The 18,584-nt window shown below is 43.3% G+C and overlaps 1 protein-coding gene across 4 annotated transcripts in view; it reads left to right on the forward strand.

Moving 5' to 3' along the window:
• LOC106582172 (pleckstrin homology domain-containing family G member 3) overlaps nt 1-18,584 on the forward strand; it is a 69,904-nt gene that overhangs the window by 13,727 nt on the left and 37,593 nt on the right. For all 4 annotated transcript variants that reach the window (XM_014165254.2, XM_014165021.2, XM_014165089.2 and 1 more), the window contains exons 3-4: nt 15,166-15,674; nt 18,300-18,400. In XM_014165254.2, coding sequence (XP_014020729.2) covers nt 15,166-15,674; nt 18,300-18,400 — 610 coding nt within the window. The remainder of the gene's footprint in view (nt 1-15,165; nt 15,675-18,299; nt 18,401-18,584) is intronic.

The raw sequence follows: 18,584 nt of genomic DNA on the forward strand, positions 1-18,584 counted from the left end.
TACCCCTGACCTACTTAGTCGGAGTGCTGAAATTGGAAAGTAGCTGTGCTTGCAGAATGTATGGCGCTGTAAAGGGGTTGTACTAATTTGAGGGATCCACCCAGTCCAGCAGCAGCTGTTCCAGCTGAGTGTTGGCATGGGGCTCCAGACTATGGTGATCTGGCCAGGCAGTAGGGGCAATCTGGCATTTCTGTGTTAAATGTGATGGTGTGTTAGAAATGCCACAGGTGATTTCTGGTCTGAGTTCGCCCCTGCCAAGCAGGAATGACTGGTCCTCTAAGTGCTGCTTGTTAAGTGAACCTCCAGACCTTTACTCTTTCACCCCTCATTCTGCTCCTCTATCAGTCATAGGCTGGTTGGCTGCACCAGATCCAGTCACATGCACTCTAGGTGCATGTGGAGACTGCATAGTAAGGGTTTTAATGCTCTTGTCATTAGATCCATTGACTGCACTGCCGATCAGTATGTACCGTAAAACATTAATAGCGTTTCTTTGCTTAAATCACTGAACACAACAGGCACTTTTTATAGACTGCCTTCTATTTGAGCCAGGCGTCTTTCTTAAAGCACACAACTTTTGCTCATTTGCGTAGTTAATTGTTTAATTCAAGCATTCACTTCTAGCATTTTAATACTTTTAATTTTCTGCACTGTCATATTTATTTTGTCTTTTAGTATGCCTCTATTAAAAAAAAAATAGTATATTTTTTTTTTTTCTAATTTATTTATATATATATATTTTTTTTTTTTTTTTTTTTTTTTTTAATTCTTGACAGAATTATTTTCCTTGCTCATTTTTGGCAGTTCTTATTTTCACCACTAAAGGTCTGTACTCCTGAAGTTGTTGCCTGTTTTTATGTTTGCTAGCAGTTCTCAGCTGTTGGCAGCCAATCACTAGCAATTTCTTACTTTTTTTTTTAAATATTTTTTCGGGGCTATACTGGATTATTTCATGTAACAAATCAAACATTAAACCTCAAACAATTTTGACTCAATGTTTATTTGAAATGGGTGTTTTATATTAAAAGGGAACAGCTGCTATTTGAGCCTCTGCGTTTAGGCATTATAATTGAAGTTTTACGGTATGTGTGAACTTCTATTGTTGGCTGAAGAACTTGTTTTGGGACCAGGTTGAGCAACAATGTAGGAAACTGTAGGGTAGTCACTTGACTTGTCTTCAACATTTTCAGAACCTACTTTCATGTTTTTCAACTTGTGAAAGGTATCAGCTCAAAGCTCTTGTTGCCAATGCCTTTATACAGCACAACATTCAGCCTTATACTGCATTGCTCAGTACCCTGCCTCCCACTCCCCACAGTCACATTGATACATTTCTATAGCTAGGTAAAAAAATCTGCCTAAAACAATATGCTCTTTTTCCCATCAGAGATGTTTCCGTCAAACTGACTTATTGCGGATAAAAGGTGGTGCGTGATGACAGTGTACATTTAAAAAAATGTTTGTTTTTTTAATTTCCATGTGCCAAATAAGTAAAGAGTTGCAACAGTTTCCATCACATTTTCATTTATATGGTAAATGTGCTCACTTTAGTCTTGGCATGTGTGCTCTAGCCAACAGCTCGCAGATAGTGTGGGTAGGCTAATGATGATGAGATTATTATGGATAAGGGCGAGAATTTTTCTTTTGTCAAACGGCAGCCAAGCATCAATCGTGTCACTAGAATAAGACCCTCAATATTTATTGGAAAGAATGACACTCATCACCTTCAGCACCCTGTGACGTTCACATTAAATGAATGAATCTGTAGCCTAATAAACTGCATGCGTTCACCAGTCGTAATGGGAGGACCAGACAACATATCGCTGTGTGACTCAAAGTTTACTTCGATATGATGATTATTATATATATGCATTTCCACCGCCATTTCTCGCATAATTAATTTTACCAACCCACAGATTCCACCATGTCGAACAAATTGTGTTAACATTTTATTAAATTGTACCGGAATTTCCTGTTTCCATCAGCCTGGTTGACTTTTTTAATTTGTTTATTTTTTTTCATGTGTTAAATGGTTGAATGGAAACCTGGTTAGTAGGAATGATTTTACTGTCTCTTACAATGACATTCCTCCCAGAACTCTTCCAGTGGATTACACACACACATTAGTCAGACTTTCTGTTGAGTCTGATTCCCAGATCTGGGGAGGATCCACTTATTGTCCTACCTGTCTAAAAGTAGCTCTTGATAATCTCCTTCCATTTAGAAACCCCCACATTAGTTTCCTTGGATACGATGCTGCTTGTTTTAAAAAATAAAAAAAATAAAAAAATTTAAATTCCTTTGTCAGTGACCCTCAGTTAATATACGCCATCCTGGATGGACTCCGGAAGTCCCCAGACTCAACACCACCTCACTGCCCAGCTGTCCCCCAGTGTTGCCCTCCCTCCTCAGTGGGACTCACTCTGCAGGGAAGTGCTAACGGGGCCCTTGGCCTATCTGTGGACACACAGCCTGGTGGTAAAGTTTACAATGCGCTTGGACTGCTGTCAGATGGCGTGTTGTCCAGAGGAAATGGACCTTTGAAGAGGCTCTTTGGGGGGTGTGTTGCATGGAGACTTAAGTGGATCATCACATGCCTGTGGACTGAGGTCAATTGGCACTGCTGGGTCCTTCAGCACTCAAATGTTGCTTTGTAGAAACTTACAAGATTAAATCAGGGTCTTTTGAAAAGATAAGCATCTTAAAAAAGTTGAACTCTTTTTCGCTTGTTCAACCACTTTCTTCCCCTCATTAGTATTGGAATGATGGTACAATAGGTTATGTGCAGATAAATGTTTCCCTTGCCCCCAAATTTGAGTTTTTAATCACTGTAAATTACAAGGTTTTTTTCATTAACACAATTGTTGATCAGGTCTCTAAAACTTAATGGGGGGGGGGGATTATGATTTCCTTTCCAGAAACAAGGTAACGGAAATGGCAGAATGCACATTAAGCAAGTGCACAGCTGAACTTACAAATTATTAAGAACACGTCTATACAGTATATTCAACAATCACATTGTCATTATGGCAACTAAGCTGTGTCTATTTAGGAAAAAAGTCAACCACAAAGTTTCCCTTGTAAGCACAGGACACCTAGCTAAATCTTGACATATCTTGTGGAATTCAGGTTGTGTGCTCAGCCTCATTCACTGCTGCCATTCAGGTTTATTTACTGGCCTCTAAGCTAAATGCCTTCAATGTTCAAAACTGTCAAAGAAAAGTGTAAATAAAACACAGGCTAGAAGCGAGATTCTTGTAATACCATAATCAGTATTTTTGTTGCTAGCGACGATTCATGGCTGAGAAGCTGGTTTTCCTGACCTTGTGACTAGGGGCAGTGTTTGGTTGTAAGGTGCATGATAATGTAGTCTCTGACTAATTGTTAGCGTCAGCCTCTGCCTCCTGAGGAGCAGTCTTTCCCAAGGGGATAAACTCCAGACTACACCCTCTGTTCCTTTATATTTTATCTTAAGGGGAAAGAATGGAGGGGATGTTGGGAAGAGGAAGCGCTCATTTGAGATGTAGAGCAAAGTGCAAGTCCTGGCTTTCCCCAACGGCATGACGCCAAGCCTTTGGCTCAAAGGATAAGTTAACTTATTAAGCGGCGCCTTCACATCCACAGGAGTTTGACGCAAGTGAAGGATGTATACAAAAAGTACTAATCATCCAATTAGAGCGGGGGATCTTCCAGCTTGTGTTTTTTTTTAAATGTGTCTAGAAAAAGTCACCTTTATTGCTAGAAGGAATATTGAGGTTTGTGAATGCACAGTCGAGACATACAGAAACCAGGAATGCCCTGGTAGCAGTTAATCAGGAAAGTAAATAGCGTGACTGTACATTTTCAAGTATTCCTACAGGTTGCTTTCAAAATGATCTTTTGATTATACCTATTATGAATTTTACGATAAAAGGCTAAATACCTTTTTGTTTGACACAACAGTGTGAATGAGATCCAAGATTAATTCTGTGTCCAGCCGAGTGCTCTGTAGTTGATCATGTCTTAAGTAATCACTCAGCTTCATTTGTTGCATGAGTCTGTGTGAATAGAACAGCTATGTCCAGCAGTACTAACAGGATGGGTGGGGCTATACTATGCTGGTGCCTGCTTAGGAGGAAGGACACTGCTCACACAGTGAAGGACTTGATACATGGTTAATTTTCATCCTGGTGAACACATGCCAATATCAGACCTGCAACAGGAAACAAGTCCAGGGTTCAGGAGAACTGTGGTTGTCGTCTTTCATTGGCTTTCAGCCTCTAAAGAGGATGTATTCATGATCCTTTGTTTTCATAAGTGTCCATGCAACAATAGGAGGGAGAGGGATTTGCAAGCTGGATGTTAGACAGGTAGTCTTGTTTCTCTGCTAGTTTCTGATTTGGTTAGAAACATTCAAGGATCATATAAAGGATGAAGACCAGTCACTTTTTAATGGAGAGGGTTTCATGTCAAACAGATGAGGATTATGATGAGACTACCAAGTACCCTTGATACAGTCCACCTTTTGTTCATAAGGAAATGTCAGGGTATAAGCTGCAGCAGGAGGAGTCATAGGTGCCTGTTTTGCATTTTTAATGTGTCCGATCAGTTTGCTAACAAATGTGTATATATATCGTTGAGTTAATAAAGCTGCATACATGTTTTTTTTTTGCCTTGAGTAAGGTGGATCCAAAATGCAGGTGTTTCAGCCTAGCTCAATGCTTTCTATGGTGGGGCAAGCCAGCAGAAAATACGGAGCGTTGCGCCGTGATTGGCTCAGTGTTCTGTCACTCATTGGGGACACTACATCCCCGCCAAGTCTATGGGTAGAGCTCAAAATCTAGCCTCTTGGGTGCTGCATAGTTACATTAGAAGTGCCCATCCAAGAAGGCTAAAGGTCATTGGCCACAGATAAAATGACACCAAATCATGTTATCTACAGTAGTTTTGATTGGACTGATCAAGTCAACATCATACTTTCAATCTTCGCTAGCAAGCTATACAAGCAGTCATCACGTTGACAATATACTGGAAAATCCTTTTCAATCCTTGTCCTATGAAGAGAAATTATAGATAGAACGTATCGGTGCTCATTGGACATAAACATTACACAAGTCTGAAATCAAAATTTTAACAATGAGTGGTTTTGATGTAATCCGAGGCGAACTGCAAGCATTGCAAAGCAATCACAAGCCTGCTATTTAGTGGAGTGGGTGTGTCGTCTGGGTTTAAGGGTCTCTTTTCCAAGCTTAAGGATAACCATTCACATGCAACACCATGGTCCAAAAAAGGTTGAATACACTGGCCATGCTGTCAATCCAGCATGACTTCTGCTGTGGTCCAGACAACTGGAAACTCTGGGGGGGGGGGCTGAATGAACTGTTTCGCTACCAGACAAGGCTCCGCTGATAGCCAGGTGTAGCAGTGGTAAGGAGTCATTCTATGGTGCTGAAAAGAAAGCTCTGCTGTTGGGACAGCTTTATTTGGGCCCTAATAGTTTGTGGGCACCGTTTTTCATTGTTATAGTGCAATTCATGTGTAGTGGCTTTGCTGGCATGCATCTAAAAAAATCTGAGTTTCTTAAACTCTACTGCGGGTTTGTAGATTTTAGGTGAGGAGGTTTATACGTACAGTACATCCCAAGGGAAGGATTTCTCAGACCTAAGTAAGAGAACATCTGGAATTTCTCACCTTTGTCATAGTGAGCACCTGGGTGGCGAAGACCATGTTCATCACTGCACTCTTTTATTACAAGTATTCGCGAGATTTAAGAAAATGTTTTCTTATTGGAGTATTTATTCCAAGGTGTAGTTTTCATGTATGGTAGTATTACCAACATTTCAACAAATTTGATTTGTTGCTGGGTTTTCATGTTTCAACATCTCTATGGATGGGTTTAGATCCTTTGATGTTATGTTTTACTATTATTTTCAACTTTGGTTTGAAGTCCTTAGCTCATGTAGTCAGTTCCTCCTATTGAAAGCAGGATGTGTTGCATTAGACAGAACTGTTAAGCACTGAGTCTCTCCATAGCAACTGCTTTGACTGACTGGGCCATAAATATAGCCTAGGACAAAAACAACAACCCTTTGTCCAGTGTCAAATTTACATATGAACATGGAAGCCAGGGCAGGTTGGTTTGCATACCCCCACCTGAACATGTCAATCTCGCAACATCTCTCAATGTTTTGCAACTGACAAGTTACACAATTGTGGCTTGCTTGTCATATTCTGTCTTATGAAGAAAAGTTGATGTTGGAAAAAGGATATAGCTTCCTGATGAAGAGATGTAATCCTATTGTAGAGCACACGAGACAAAGTTGGGGGATGGTGGGGAAATTAGAGATTATTTGTCTTTGATTTGCCACTCGTTGACCACACAAATGTCATATTGTCAGGAAAAGGTCCAGTTGAGGGATGTCTTCACAATATTGTTTTGATCACATGGACTGGGAAATGTTCCAGGTCGCCTGAGAATAGTATTGATGTATACACTGACTTGGTGACTGGGTTTATCAGTATGTGCAAGATGGGGATGATTTTAGAACTTATCCAAACCAAAAGCAGTGGACAGATGGGAGCTTTTTTGCAAAACAAAGCGGGAACCACCACATTTAACCATGGCAAGGTGACTGGGAACATGGATGTGTACAAACAGACCAGCTATGACCTCTAAGGCAATGGTGGAAAAATGACAGTACAGGGACAAGGATATGAGAGGTATGTGTCAAGGACTCCCAGACAATCACTGATTACTAAGGGAAAGCCAGTCATGTCGTGAACACCGACTCCTCGCTCCCGGATGAGCTAAACACCTTCGACTATTTAGAGGAAAATTACATTGAGCTGCTGACGCGGGCCCCCGCCACTCACGAGGACTGTGTGCACCCTGGTTCTCCGTGGCCAACATGAGTAAGTCATTTAAGCCAGTTAACTCTCGCAAGGCTGCCTGCCCAGACGGCATACCAAGCCACGTCCTAGGAGCATGTGCAGACCAGCTGGGTGGAGTGTTTACGGATATATTCAATGTCTCCATATGTCTGGCCTCACTTCAAGTTGTCCACCATTGTTCCTGTACCCAATAAAGTAATTTAGTTCAGTTACCTTGGCTATTGCCCCATAGCACTAACTTCTGTCATCATGATGTGCTTTGAGAGGCTAGTTAAGGACCATATCACCTCCACCTTACCCAACACCGTAGACTACTACAATTCACATACCGCCTCAACAGATTCATAGATGATTCAATCGCCATTGCACTGCACACCGCTCTATCCCACCTGGACAAGAGAAATACCTATGTAAGAATGCTGTTCATTGACTACAACTCAGCCTTCAACACCGTAGTGCCCTCCGAGCTCATCACTAAGCTCAGGGACCTGGGACTGAACCCCTCCCTGTGCAACTGGGTCCTGGACTTCCTGACGGGCCAACCCCAAGTGGTGAAGGTAGGCAGCAGTTCCACCATGCTGATCCCCAACATGGTGGCCCCACGGGTGACTGCTCAGCCCCCTCCTGTACTCCCTGTTCACCCATGACTGTGTGGCCATGCACGTCTCCATCTCAATCATCAAGTTGCTGAATATACAAGTGATAGGCCTGATTACCAACAATGGCAAGACTGCCTACAGGGAGGAGGTGAGAGCCCTGGTGGAGTGGTGCCAGAAAAACTTCTCCCTCAATGTCAACAAAACACAGGAGCTGATCATAGACTACAGCAGAGAGCACACATCCACTTCATCGGGGCTGCAGTGGGCGGGTCAAAAGCTTCAAGTTCCTCGACATGCAAATCACTGACTACCTGAAATGGTCCCTTCACACAGATTGTGGTGAAGGCTCAAGAGCACCTCTTCAACCTCAGGAGGCTGAAAAGGTTTGGCTGGGCCCTAAGACCCTCACGAACTTCTACATGTGTCCATTGAGAGCATCCTGTCGGGCTGTATCACCGCCTGGTATGTCATTTGCGACGTCTGCAACCACAGGGCTCTCGAGGTTGGTACAGTCAACCTAACACATCACCGGGGGCTCGTTGCCTGCCTTCTAAGGACATCTATGGCACCCGGTGTTACAGGAAGGCCAAGATGATCAAGGACCTCAGCCACCCGAGCCACGGCCTGTTCATCAAAGCTGGGACCGAGAGTCTAAGAGTGGCCTGGAGATGGAAGCTGTTTAACAGTCATGACTAGCTGGCCTCCGCCCAGTACCCTGCCTGAACTTTAATCACTGTTACTAGCTGGTTACCACCCGGTACTCTACTCTACATCTTAGACTGCTGCCCTATGTACAGGGCCATTGAACACTGGTCACTTTAATGTTTACATACTGTTTTACCCACGTGTGTGTGTGTATATATATATATACTGTATTCTAGTCATGGCTCATCCTATATAACTACTGATGTACCTGCCTTTTTCTAGGCATATACTGTCTATACACATTTGTGTGTGGGTGGTACCATTCAAAAATTGTCACCTACTCATTCAAGGGTTTTTCTTTATTTGTACTATTTTCTACATTTTGTAGAATAAAAGTGAAGACATCAACTATGAAATGGCACATATGGAATCATGTAGTAACAAAGTGTTAAACCAGTCAAAAATACATTTTATATTTGAGAATCTTCAAAGTAGCCATCCTTAGCCTTGATGACAGATTTGCACACTCTTGGCATTCTCTCAACCAGCTTCACAAGGTAGTCACCTGGAAAGTGTTTCAATTTACAGGTGTGTGGAATTTCGATCAGGAATTCCGCACACTCAATGCGTTTTGAGCCAATCAGTTGTGTTGTGACAAGGTATGATTGGTATACAGAAGATGGCCCTATTTGGTAAAAGGCCAAGTCCATATTATGTTGAGAACAGCTCAAATAAGCGAAGAGAAACGACGGTCCTTTACTTTGACTGACCTTCATGTCTTAATCTGGAAAATTTCAAGAATTTAAGTTTTCTTGAAGTGCACTTGCAAAAACATCAAACGCTATGATGAAACTGGCTCTCATGAGGACTGCCACAGGAAAGGAAGACCCAGAGTTACCTCTGCTGCAGAGGATTAGTTCATTAGAGTTACCAGCCTCAGAGATTGCAGCCCAAATAAATGCGTCAGAGTTCTAGTAACAGACACATCTCAACATCAACTGTTCAGAGTAGACCGCATGAATCAGGCCTTCGAATTTCTGCAAAGAAACCAGTACTAAAGGACACCAATAATAAGAGACTTGCTTGGGCCAAGAAACACTAGCAGTGGACATTAGACTGGTGGAAATCTGTCCTTTTTGGTCTGATGAGTCCAAATTTGTCTTTGTGACGCAGAGTACGTGAAGCATTCCAGGTGACGCTGGTTAAGAGAATGCCAACAGTGTGGAAAGCGTTCATGAAGACAAAGGGTGGCTACTTTGAAGAGTCTTAAAGAAATCAAAATATACACTGCTCAAAAAAATAAAGGGAACACTAAAATAACACATCCTAGATCTGAATGAATGAAATAATCGTATTAAATACTTTTTTCTTTACATAGTTGAATGTGCTGACAACAAAATCACACAAAAATAATCAATGGAAATCCAATTTATCAACCCATGGAGGTCTGGATTTGGAGTCACACTCAAAATTAAAGTGGAAAACCACACTACAGGCTGATCCAACTTTGATGTAATGTCCTTAAAACAAGTCAAAATGAGGCTCAGTAGTGTGTGTGGCCTCCACGTGCCTGTATGACCTCCCTACAACGCCTGGGCATGCTCCTGATGATGTGGCGGATGGTCTCCTGAGGGATCTCCTCCCAGACCTGGACTAAAGCATCCGCCAACTCCTGGACAGTCTGTGGTGCAACGTGGCGTTGGTGGATGGAGCGAGACATGATGTCCCAGATGTGCTCAATTGGATTCAGGTCTGGGGAACGGGCGGGCCAGTCCATAGCATCAATGCCTTCCTCTTGCAGGAACTGCTGACACACTCCAGCCACATGAGGTCTAGCATTGTCTTGCATTAGGAGGAACCCAGGGCCAACCGCACCAGCATATGGTCTCACAAGGGGTCTGAGGATCTCATCTCGGTACCTAATGGCAGTTAGGCTACCTCTGGCGAGCACATGGAGGGCTGTGCGGCCCCCCCAAAGAAATGCCACCCCACACCATGACTGACCCACCGCCAAACCGGTCATGCTGGAGGATGTTGCAGGCAGCAGAACGTTCTCCACGGCGTCTCCAGACTGTCACGTGCTCAGTGTGAACCTGCTTTCATCTGTGAAGAGCACAGGGCGCCAGTGGCGAATTTGCCAATCTTGGTGTTCTCTGGCAAATGCCAAACGTCCTGCACGGTGTTGGGCTGTAAGCACAACCCCCACCTGTGGACGTCGGGCTGTCATACCACCCTCATGGAGTCTGTTTCTGACCGTTTGAGCAGACACATGCACATTTGTGGCCTGCTGGCGGTCATTTTGCAGGGCTCTGGCAGTGCTTCTCCTGCTCCTCCTTGCACAAAGGCGGAGGTAGCGGTCCTGCTGCTGGGTTGTTGCCCTCCTACGGCCTCCTCCACGTCTCCTGATGTACTGGCCTGTCTCCTGGTAGCGCCTCCATGCTCTGGACACTACGCTGACAGACACAGCAAACCTTCTTGCCACAGCTCGCATTGATGTGCCATCCTGGATGAGCTGCACTACCTGAGCCACTTGTGTGGGTTGTAGACTGCGTCTCATGCTACCACTAGAGTGAAAGCACCGCCAGCATTCAAAAGTGACCAAAACATCAGGCAGGAAGCATAGGAACTGAGAAGTGGTCTGTGGTCACCACCTGCAGAACCACTCCTTTATTGGGGGTGTCTTGGTAATTGCCTATAATTTCCACCTGTTGTCTATTCCATTTGCACAACAGCATGTGACATTTATTGTCAATCAGTGTTGCTTCCTAAGTGGACAGTTTGATTTCACAGAAGTGTGATTGACTTGGAGTCACATTGTGTTGTTTAAGTGTTCCCTTTATTTTTTTGAGCAGTGTATATTGCTAGGTATTACTGCTCTGGCGCTAGAAACAAGCATTTTGCTGCACTTGCGATAACATCTCTGTACGCGACCAGTAAACTTTGATTTGACATGTCACTAATTCCAGTAGGCTGTCTGAGATGGACATCATGGTCGTTGTGGAGAAGACGAGATGTTTTATGATCGTGGAACATCCTTTACGTCAACTGTACTGTATGTAGTTCACCTCAATCATGTCATCATAGGCAGACATGGTAATATCAGTTTTATGTTGTCAACTTCAAAAGAAATGATGGCTGAATTGTAAACGTCTGTAGATTACATCTGTTCTAAACTCTGATTACTCAGCGACCCTTTAGAATGTCTCGGCTTCCTTCATCTCAGGCTGTGGAAATACTATACTATTGCTCAATGCCAGGGGCTGATGTACTCTCCGTTAATTACCTGCTCTGTTCTTCCAACTAGACCTGACTTGGCTCAAGGGAAGGCCCATAGACCTGGAGTTCTGTCTGACACTGTCTGTTCAGTGGTCCAAAACATGCAGGCCCCATTCACATTGAAGAACATTGTTCAACAGTATAATCTAAGGTGAGCTTCCCAGAGGACCGGAGGGCTGTGAACTAACAGAAGTAGTCATGCTTGTGGAATTTACATTGTCTGTGAAGTTTAACAGGCAGCAGCAACTAGGAATTCAAAGAATTACAGTTAAGGGTTCAGAATGAATACAGCAGGAATCCCAACTATTCTTCCTAAACAACAAGGTGATTAATAAAACAGCCCATAGTACTGTGTTCAGACATTAGCAGTTGATCTGATGTAATCCCTGAGCATGTACCTTACTTTACAATGTGACTTTTTAACCTATTCCATTGTCATACTGTAACTATTTGAAACAGAAAACATACTTTGTAACGCTAAGTTATTGAAGTTGCAGTGTAGGCTGAAATGTACTCCAAATACTATGGTCTTTGTAACCTTGACTTGGATAATACTTCTGTTTGGCTGGGTTAATGATTGTATTGAAATGGCTGCCGCAAAAAGAGCTTGACATGGGACTAAAACAATTTTACCAAACCTTTTAGTTTGTGACTGAGCTAAAGCTGGAGGGTTTGAGTTTTGATTGCATTGCTGTGTCACTTGGATTGAATAATATTGTGGATATAGAGTAGGTCTAGATCTTTTCTGTTTTGTTATTTTGTCCGTCATGGTAAATGACTGACATACCGGAGATGGAACTTATAATTCGGTGTACTTTCCTCTCTGCTTATCCTGCGTCTGACTTCCTTGTTCACAGAGGCCCAATAGAAACTCTGCCCTGCATCACAGTAGGCTAGCTAACTTAGTGCTAACCTTATTGCCAGTGCCACATGTTTACCTAGGCCTACAGTAGTTTCCCGATAGTGATGGAATTTAGGCTTACCGGTGTTTTAACGATGCATCTTTCCTGCAACAGCCGAAGATGTAACATGCATTTCCCAAAACACCACGAAGAGCGAATTGTCGCTAAGTGCGTTGTTGAAGGATGTTGATACTAAAAGGATCGAAAACGGGAGCGCTGCTCTCGGATCAGCTTTCGCCATTCAAATCTTTCCTTAACAACAGTTAATAATTTCACAATACTAACAACTGTTTATCTCCTATAGAGATATTACCACCTACGGCTGCTTAACCAATAAAAATTCACAATCACCAATTGGGCACGTTAGGTTACACATGGATATGTTGAGACAAATTAGACAGTAGCCTACAAATAGCCAAATAGAACTCAATTGATTCAACAGGAAATGTATTTCACGGCTTGAAATGGGCCTATAGCGTACTGTTTATTTTAATGGAATCCTCTCGGTTTTAATTTTAAGCATATTTTTGTTGCTTGTTTTGTTTCAATTGCTAAGACATTGACAACTTTGTAGTCCTCTTTGTTCTGATGTTATCGGTGGTCGCAGAGACAGAATTACATGGTTTATCAATGTTTAGCGGAAAGCTTCTGTGTATAAAGTGACACGGGAGGGGAGAAAAGCATCTAACGATGCACTTGGTCTGAGGCAGGCATTAGATTACAACCATTTTCAAGTGCAACGTTAATAAAGATGGTTTTCCCCAAAGAATCGCTCCCACGAAGGTTCTAACGATGAACTTAGCCTTAAGAAGCTTTCGGGAAACCTGGCCCAGGGCATTTAATTTGCATTCCTTAGCATTGCCTGCTACATCAAATCAAATTTTATTGGTCACATACACATGGTTAGCAGATGTTAATGCGAGTGTAGCGAAATGCTTGTGCTTCTAGTTCTGACCATGCAGTAATATCTCTAACAAGTAATCTAACAATTTGCAAGTAATCTAACAAAGCCACTCCATGTGTGGCTGATGAAATCATAGAGGATCTCAAACCAATGGAGTGTGGTATCAGGCAAAGAAGAGTACTTTCTCTTCAGTGGGTAATCTGAGTAAAGAAAGGGGTGGGGAAGTTGCAGTAGTGTTGGTTTACGATTGCTGTTTTTGTCCCATATCATGTCTGGGTGCTAGTGCCTTAGGCCTTCATGAGTTATGTTTCCTGCCTTACCCATCCCTTACAGCATTTGGATTATGACCAATCTCACTGCCATGACTTGTCCTGATGGTGGTGATCCTAATGTTGAGTGAGTCACACCATGTATTTCAGAATTCTGTAAAAACTATATTACGATTTTATTAGCCTAGGACAGGTTATATAATTTGCTCTCCACTTGTAGAACTGAGTGCCTTTGAGACTTCATTAGGGTTTGTTAGGAGACCGGGAGATCAGGGTGTATGTTTGAACTGTCCTTACTCCCCCAGTATCACCTCCCAATGGCTGGGCATTGACGTCAGCACAGCGGTTCTAGGAAGGGAGGGGGAGGCCTTGGCGGTTGGCGCTCAGAGCAGGCGAGGTAGTAATTTTCACAGCCAAAATTAAATGGGAAAAGGAGGAGCTTCTGTCTGCGCAGATACTACAGCAGAGACCAACGGCCTACTGTACTATTACTCCCTGTAAGTAGTACTATTACATGGTTTTGGAACTACTTTAAACAGCTTCTAAGAAGTGGTCAAGGTCAACCTTTGCTTGCAGGCTCATCCCTTGCTTCCTCTGACTTGACATGTGTGAGTCTGTTGTTGCAGATGAGCTCTACAGTGGATTGTAGCCCAGACTGAGATCACTGACATCATCCGGTCTGTAGAGGGAGAGACACTTGTTTTTGTTTCCTGTATCTGTTGACTCTACAAATGACTGACCAGTGACCTCAAAGATCTTTCATCTACAATTTCTAATCATTTTTGTTTTACAATCATTATAGCTAATCACTTTTGTGATTCTTTACTATATAGAAAGGGCCTCCGTTCTTCTGAAGTCATTGCTGACAGATGACATTTCTGTCCCGCTTTCCAAGTCCAGTCAACTGGCCAAGCTGCCTAGTGACAGGTCCATGTTATTAGTTGTGGGGTGTCTGCTAACGACGCACATTTTATGACTGCCTTATTGATTTCATTAAGAATGTGTCAACACTGCTGTAGTTGGAAACTATTTTGAAGAGTGCTCCATGAAATGTCTGTACCACTGCCATCTCTCAAACTCTCTGTCCTCACTTGGCAATATCCCTGACCTGGCTTAGTCACTGCTGTGGCCAATTAAGGGATTTGTTCTCGAAGGTGCAGTTTATTGGCAAGAATATGTATTTTTTTAATAATGCAAAATGGGTTTGACCTTTTGACCTTCAGAATACTTTCTGACTTCATATATTTGGAACATTCCCTGTCTGGGCAGGAAGGATGTGAAACTGAATATGGAATCAATTTCTCTTGATTTGAAAAGTAGCTCAATAAATTAGATGTATAAACAGGACTCTGGTTCTGACTCCCCTCTCTTCTCCCAACCTGTCTCCCCCTCAGTTTTCCTTCTGTTTTTCCAAGACTTCGCCAGTACCAGTAAGGGAGGTTGGAGGAAATGGCTGGGTTTTCCAGAGAATGTGGAGCGCTGTAATTGGGGCATGTCCATAGGATTTGAGAGAGCCCCTTTTGCAGTAGAGCACTCTTCCTCAGGCTGGGACGCTGAACACTGGGTTCATACTGTCATATCATCTGACTACAGTATTTGATTAAATGGATCTAAAATGTAGTGGAATGTGCCAGTTTTAACAATCTGTTTCTGCCCATGTGCCCTGAGACTAAATTCTCTCTCTCTCTCCTCTCTATCAGAATCTCCTCAGTTGTACTCTGCCCTCTCCATCAGTGGTGGCTATGAGCGACAAGCCAGCTACAGTCGGCTTTGTGCTGACCCCTCAGCGGGAGAGGCTGAGCATCCAGTGAGCCTGGTATCCACTCTGTCCTCAGTCTCCTCCCGGGACAGCCACATCCTCTACGGCAGTACCTCAGCCCTCCCCTCCACACCACCTCCCCCCAGTGGAACGGACGTTGACCTGGAGCTCAGCCCTGCAGAGGGAGCCAGGGAGCAGCCCCAGACCAAGATGCAGGGCCTCAGTCAGGGGGGGACCAGAGACCAGTGGCTGGACCACAGTCAGACCAGGTCCCAGTGCAACAACAACGCCACCACCAACAGGAGGACTAATGCACCTCAGACCCACACCGCACCCTTTGCCACTGAAGCCATGGCTCCCAACCCTAAGCTCAGCTACGTGGACCGTGTAGTCATGGAGATAATTGAGACAGAGCGCATGTATGTCAGGGACCTTCGCAGCATCGTGGAGGTGAGTCGCCTTGAGGGTTACATCCAGTCAGTTCTGGTTATTAGGACGTGATCTTAATCAATGCAATCTTCTCACTATAGGCCATATGATTGGTGTCATTTAATAGGTAATTTCAGTGGTTCTTTTGGAATGGTATGTAGTTATGACTTAATGTCTGTACCTCCTTATATGGAGGTGATTTATTGGAGTTGGCCAGTAATGAGACAAAGGAATGGGCTTCATGGGTTTAGAGAGCAAATAAGGTTCTCAATTTTCTAAGTGACTGCTTGCCTTTGAAGCCACATGTCTCTGGTACCTATAACATATTCTAGGGTTGATTGTTTTACCAGGATCTAGTGTGATTTCCTGTTTTTTTGAAAGATGTGGTTCAGACAAATGTTCCCTGTGTATTTCGTAACTCACAATAGCAGTTGCTTTTCTTCTCTAAATGACATTCTCATAATCAGATGGAAAATGCCATAGTATGTAACCATTATAGCCTGTAAGACCAGCGGATTAGAATTGTAGAGTAGCTGATATGTGGTTAAGCTTCTGTATGTAGGTTAATGCTTTCTATATGTTTACATTACTGTGAAAGCATACAGAGCTGAGACTGGGATCTTGTGATCTTTTAACGTATTTAGTTCTAAAGCAGAATCAGGGCCAGGACACAGCATCTCAAGGCAGAAACTTCTCCCCTGATGATCTTGGTCAGAGATTTGAACAGCTGCTACTGATTTCATCTTCTGGTTGTGGCAAATGGAACCGAGCTGATTATCCGCTCTGCAATCAAGTCAACTGGTCTCTTATGGCTGCTGTCTTTGTAGTCTGAAAACAACTACCAACTGTGCAGATTGATCAGCCTCACCTATTGCACCCTTCAGGTTGGAATAATTATCCTCTTTGGATGAGTACTGACAGGAGCATGGTGGCGTAAGTCCTGTTAAGTGCAGGTTATAATGTCTTTAACGCATGATGCAGACAGATCAGAGGTAGTGTGTTACTGGCACTCCTCACTGAGTCTCTGTCTGACTGGGCTGCTGGCGCCTTCCCTAGGTGTTGAAGGGAGATCTGCCCTTACCGAGCCCTCGCTACAGCATCCGCCAGAGTAATGACACAGTCCTGCTCCCCAGACACTCTCACACTTCCACTGGACTTCCAACTTCTCCGTGAGCCCTGCCTAGCTGCCTAGCTGCCTAGCTGCCTAGCTGCCTAGCTGCCTGCTGCACTGCGACCCAAACTAGGATACGGAGCCCTCCAGCCCCTAGAAGGCAACGGCCAACAAAAACACAATCATCACAATGCCAACTGAAGAAACATAGAGTAGCAACTTTTTTTCCACGTACTGTTGCAGTGGGAAAAAGCTGGCCCATTTTTTTATTTATTTTATTTTTTCAATAACAATTTGAACAAAATCTACAGTTCTCTCAACCCCCAAAAAGTTCAACCTCTCCAATCTAAATGCAGCATTCCAATGACTTGCTCTGCAGTGGCATCTTGTGCGAAGTTACAGTAGCAGCGTTGTTAAACTTGTCACTTCAGTGATGTATTTGATGCACCTTTTTGGTTTTGTCCTGTTACTGTCACTTATGAAGTTGACAGCTGTTAGTTTGTGTAGAGCAGACACTATCCAGGAACATGCTCATCCATATCATGAAAGCAGAAACCTTTTAATCTCAGCTCTAAGACAGCTGTGTGACAGGTGGACTCACACCTCCAATTCTGCCTCGACAGATGTCCTGAAATTCTGAGGGTCAATATCTATTTACTAGGTTCCATAGCCTTCTTCCCAAACATTTCTCACTAGGCCATCTCTGTCACTTAACTGCCCAGAAGTATTGTAACCCTTTAAATGCCTCTTCCCCTCCCATCCCCTAGAGGGCATTACCCTTTATGGGTTACCCATCCATAACCACAAGCCTAGACCTAACCTTGTGCTGACAGTCTAATAGTACGCTGTACATACAGCTAACTACCAAAATAAAGGAAATGCCAACATAGTGTCTTAATAGGGCGATGTGCATTGAGGCTGTTCTGGTGGCACCTTGGCATAGATTCTACAAGTGTCTGGAAGGCTATAGACGAATGCGAAACGTTCTTGTGTGTGAAGACTACTTTACTCTGCACTGACTGGGTGTGTGTGTGTGTGCATGTTTGTATACAAACATGAGTGTAATTAGGTGAGAGGAGCAACTGTGCCTCTGTTTTTAGTTGATATTGTCTAGGCCAGAGTAGTCTTGCAGCCTGATGAGAGAGGGGTCATGGGAGAACACTGTGCTGGTTTGACTGTTTTTTACAGAGCTACTGACCTCACAGTAACAAGTAATAAATCCTTAATGACCATTTCAACCACTTAGATTTGAACACACTGATCATGAGTCATACTGTTTTGTTGTAATAGACAGCAGATAGACTTCATCCTATGTGGTCTTTTTAGCCTGCGAACAGGATGTGTAATAAATTGAAACAACATTGAAGCGGAATCCACCAAGGAGGCAACCGCTTGAGCATGTTCAACTTTATCCATACACAAGCTCCCTCTACTGCAAATAATCAGAAATTGTAGTTTACAGAACACTCACTCCAGGATGGTTCTTCATTAGGCAGATTGTAGGTGCATTATAACCAGTGTTATTGTTTCTCTAGGATTACCTGGCTCACATCATAGACATGGACAACCTTCCCATTCATCCAGACCAGGTTTCTTCCCTGTTTGGGAATATAGAGGACATATATGAGTTCAACAGGTAAGCTGCAAATGTAATTGTTTTATTTTTCCAGGCAGTCTTCACAAAAACAACTCAACCTAACACTCAAACCTTCGAGCAGACATTGAGATGACATATTGACCTTTTTAGTGGAATGTTCTTTTGACAAAGATTCAAAGGCTTCCTGGCAGGACATCTGTTTTATGGCTGTGTTGGAGAGTTT

Source organism: Salmo salar, chromosome ssa01, assembly GCF_905237065.1.
Source record: "Salmo salar chromosome ssa01, Ssal_v3.1, whole genome shotgun sequence".
Classification (NCBI taxonomy): Eukaryota; Metazoa; Chordata; class Actinopteri; order Salmoniformes; family Salmonidae; genus Salmo; species Salmo salar.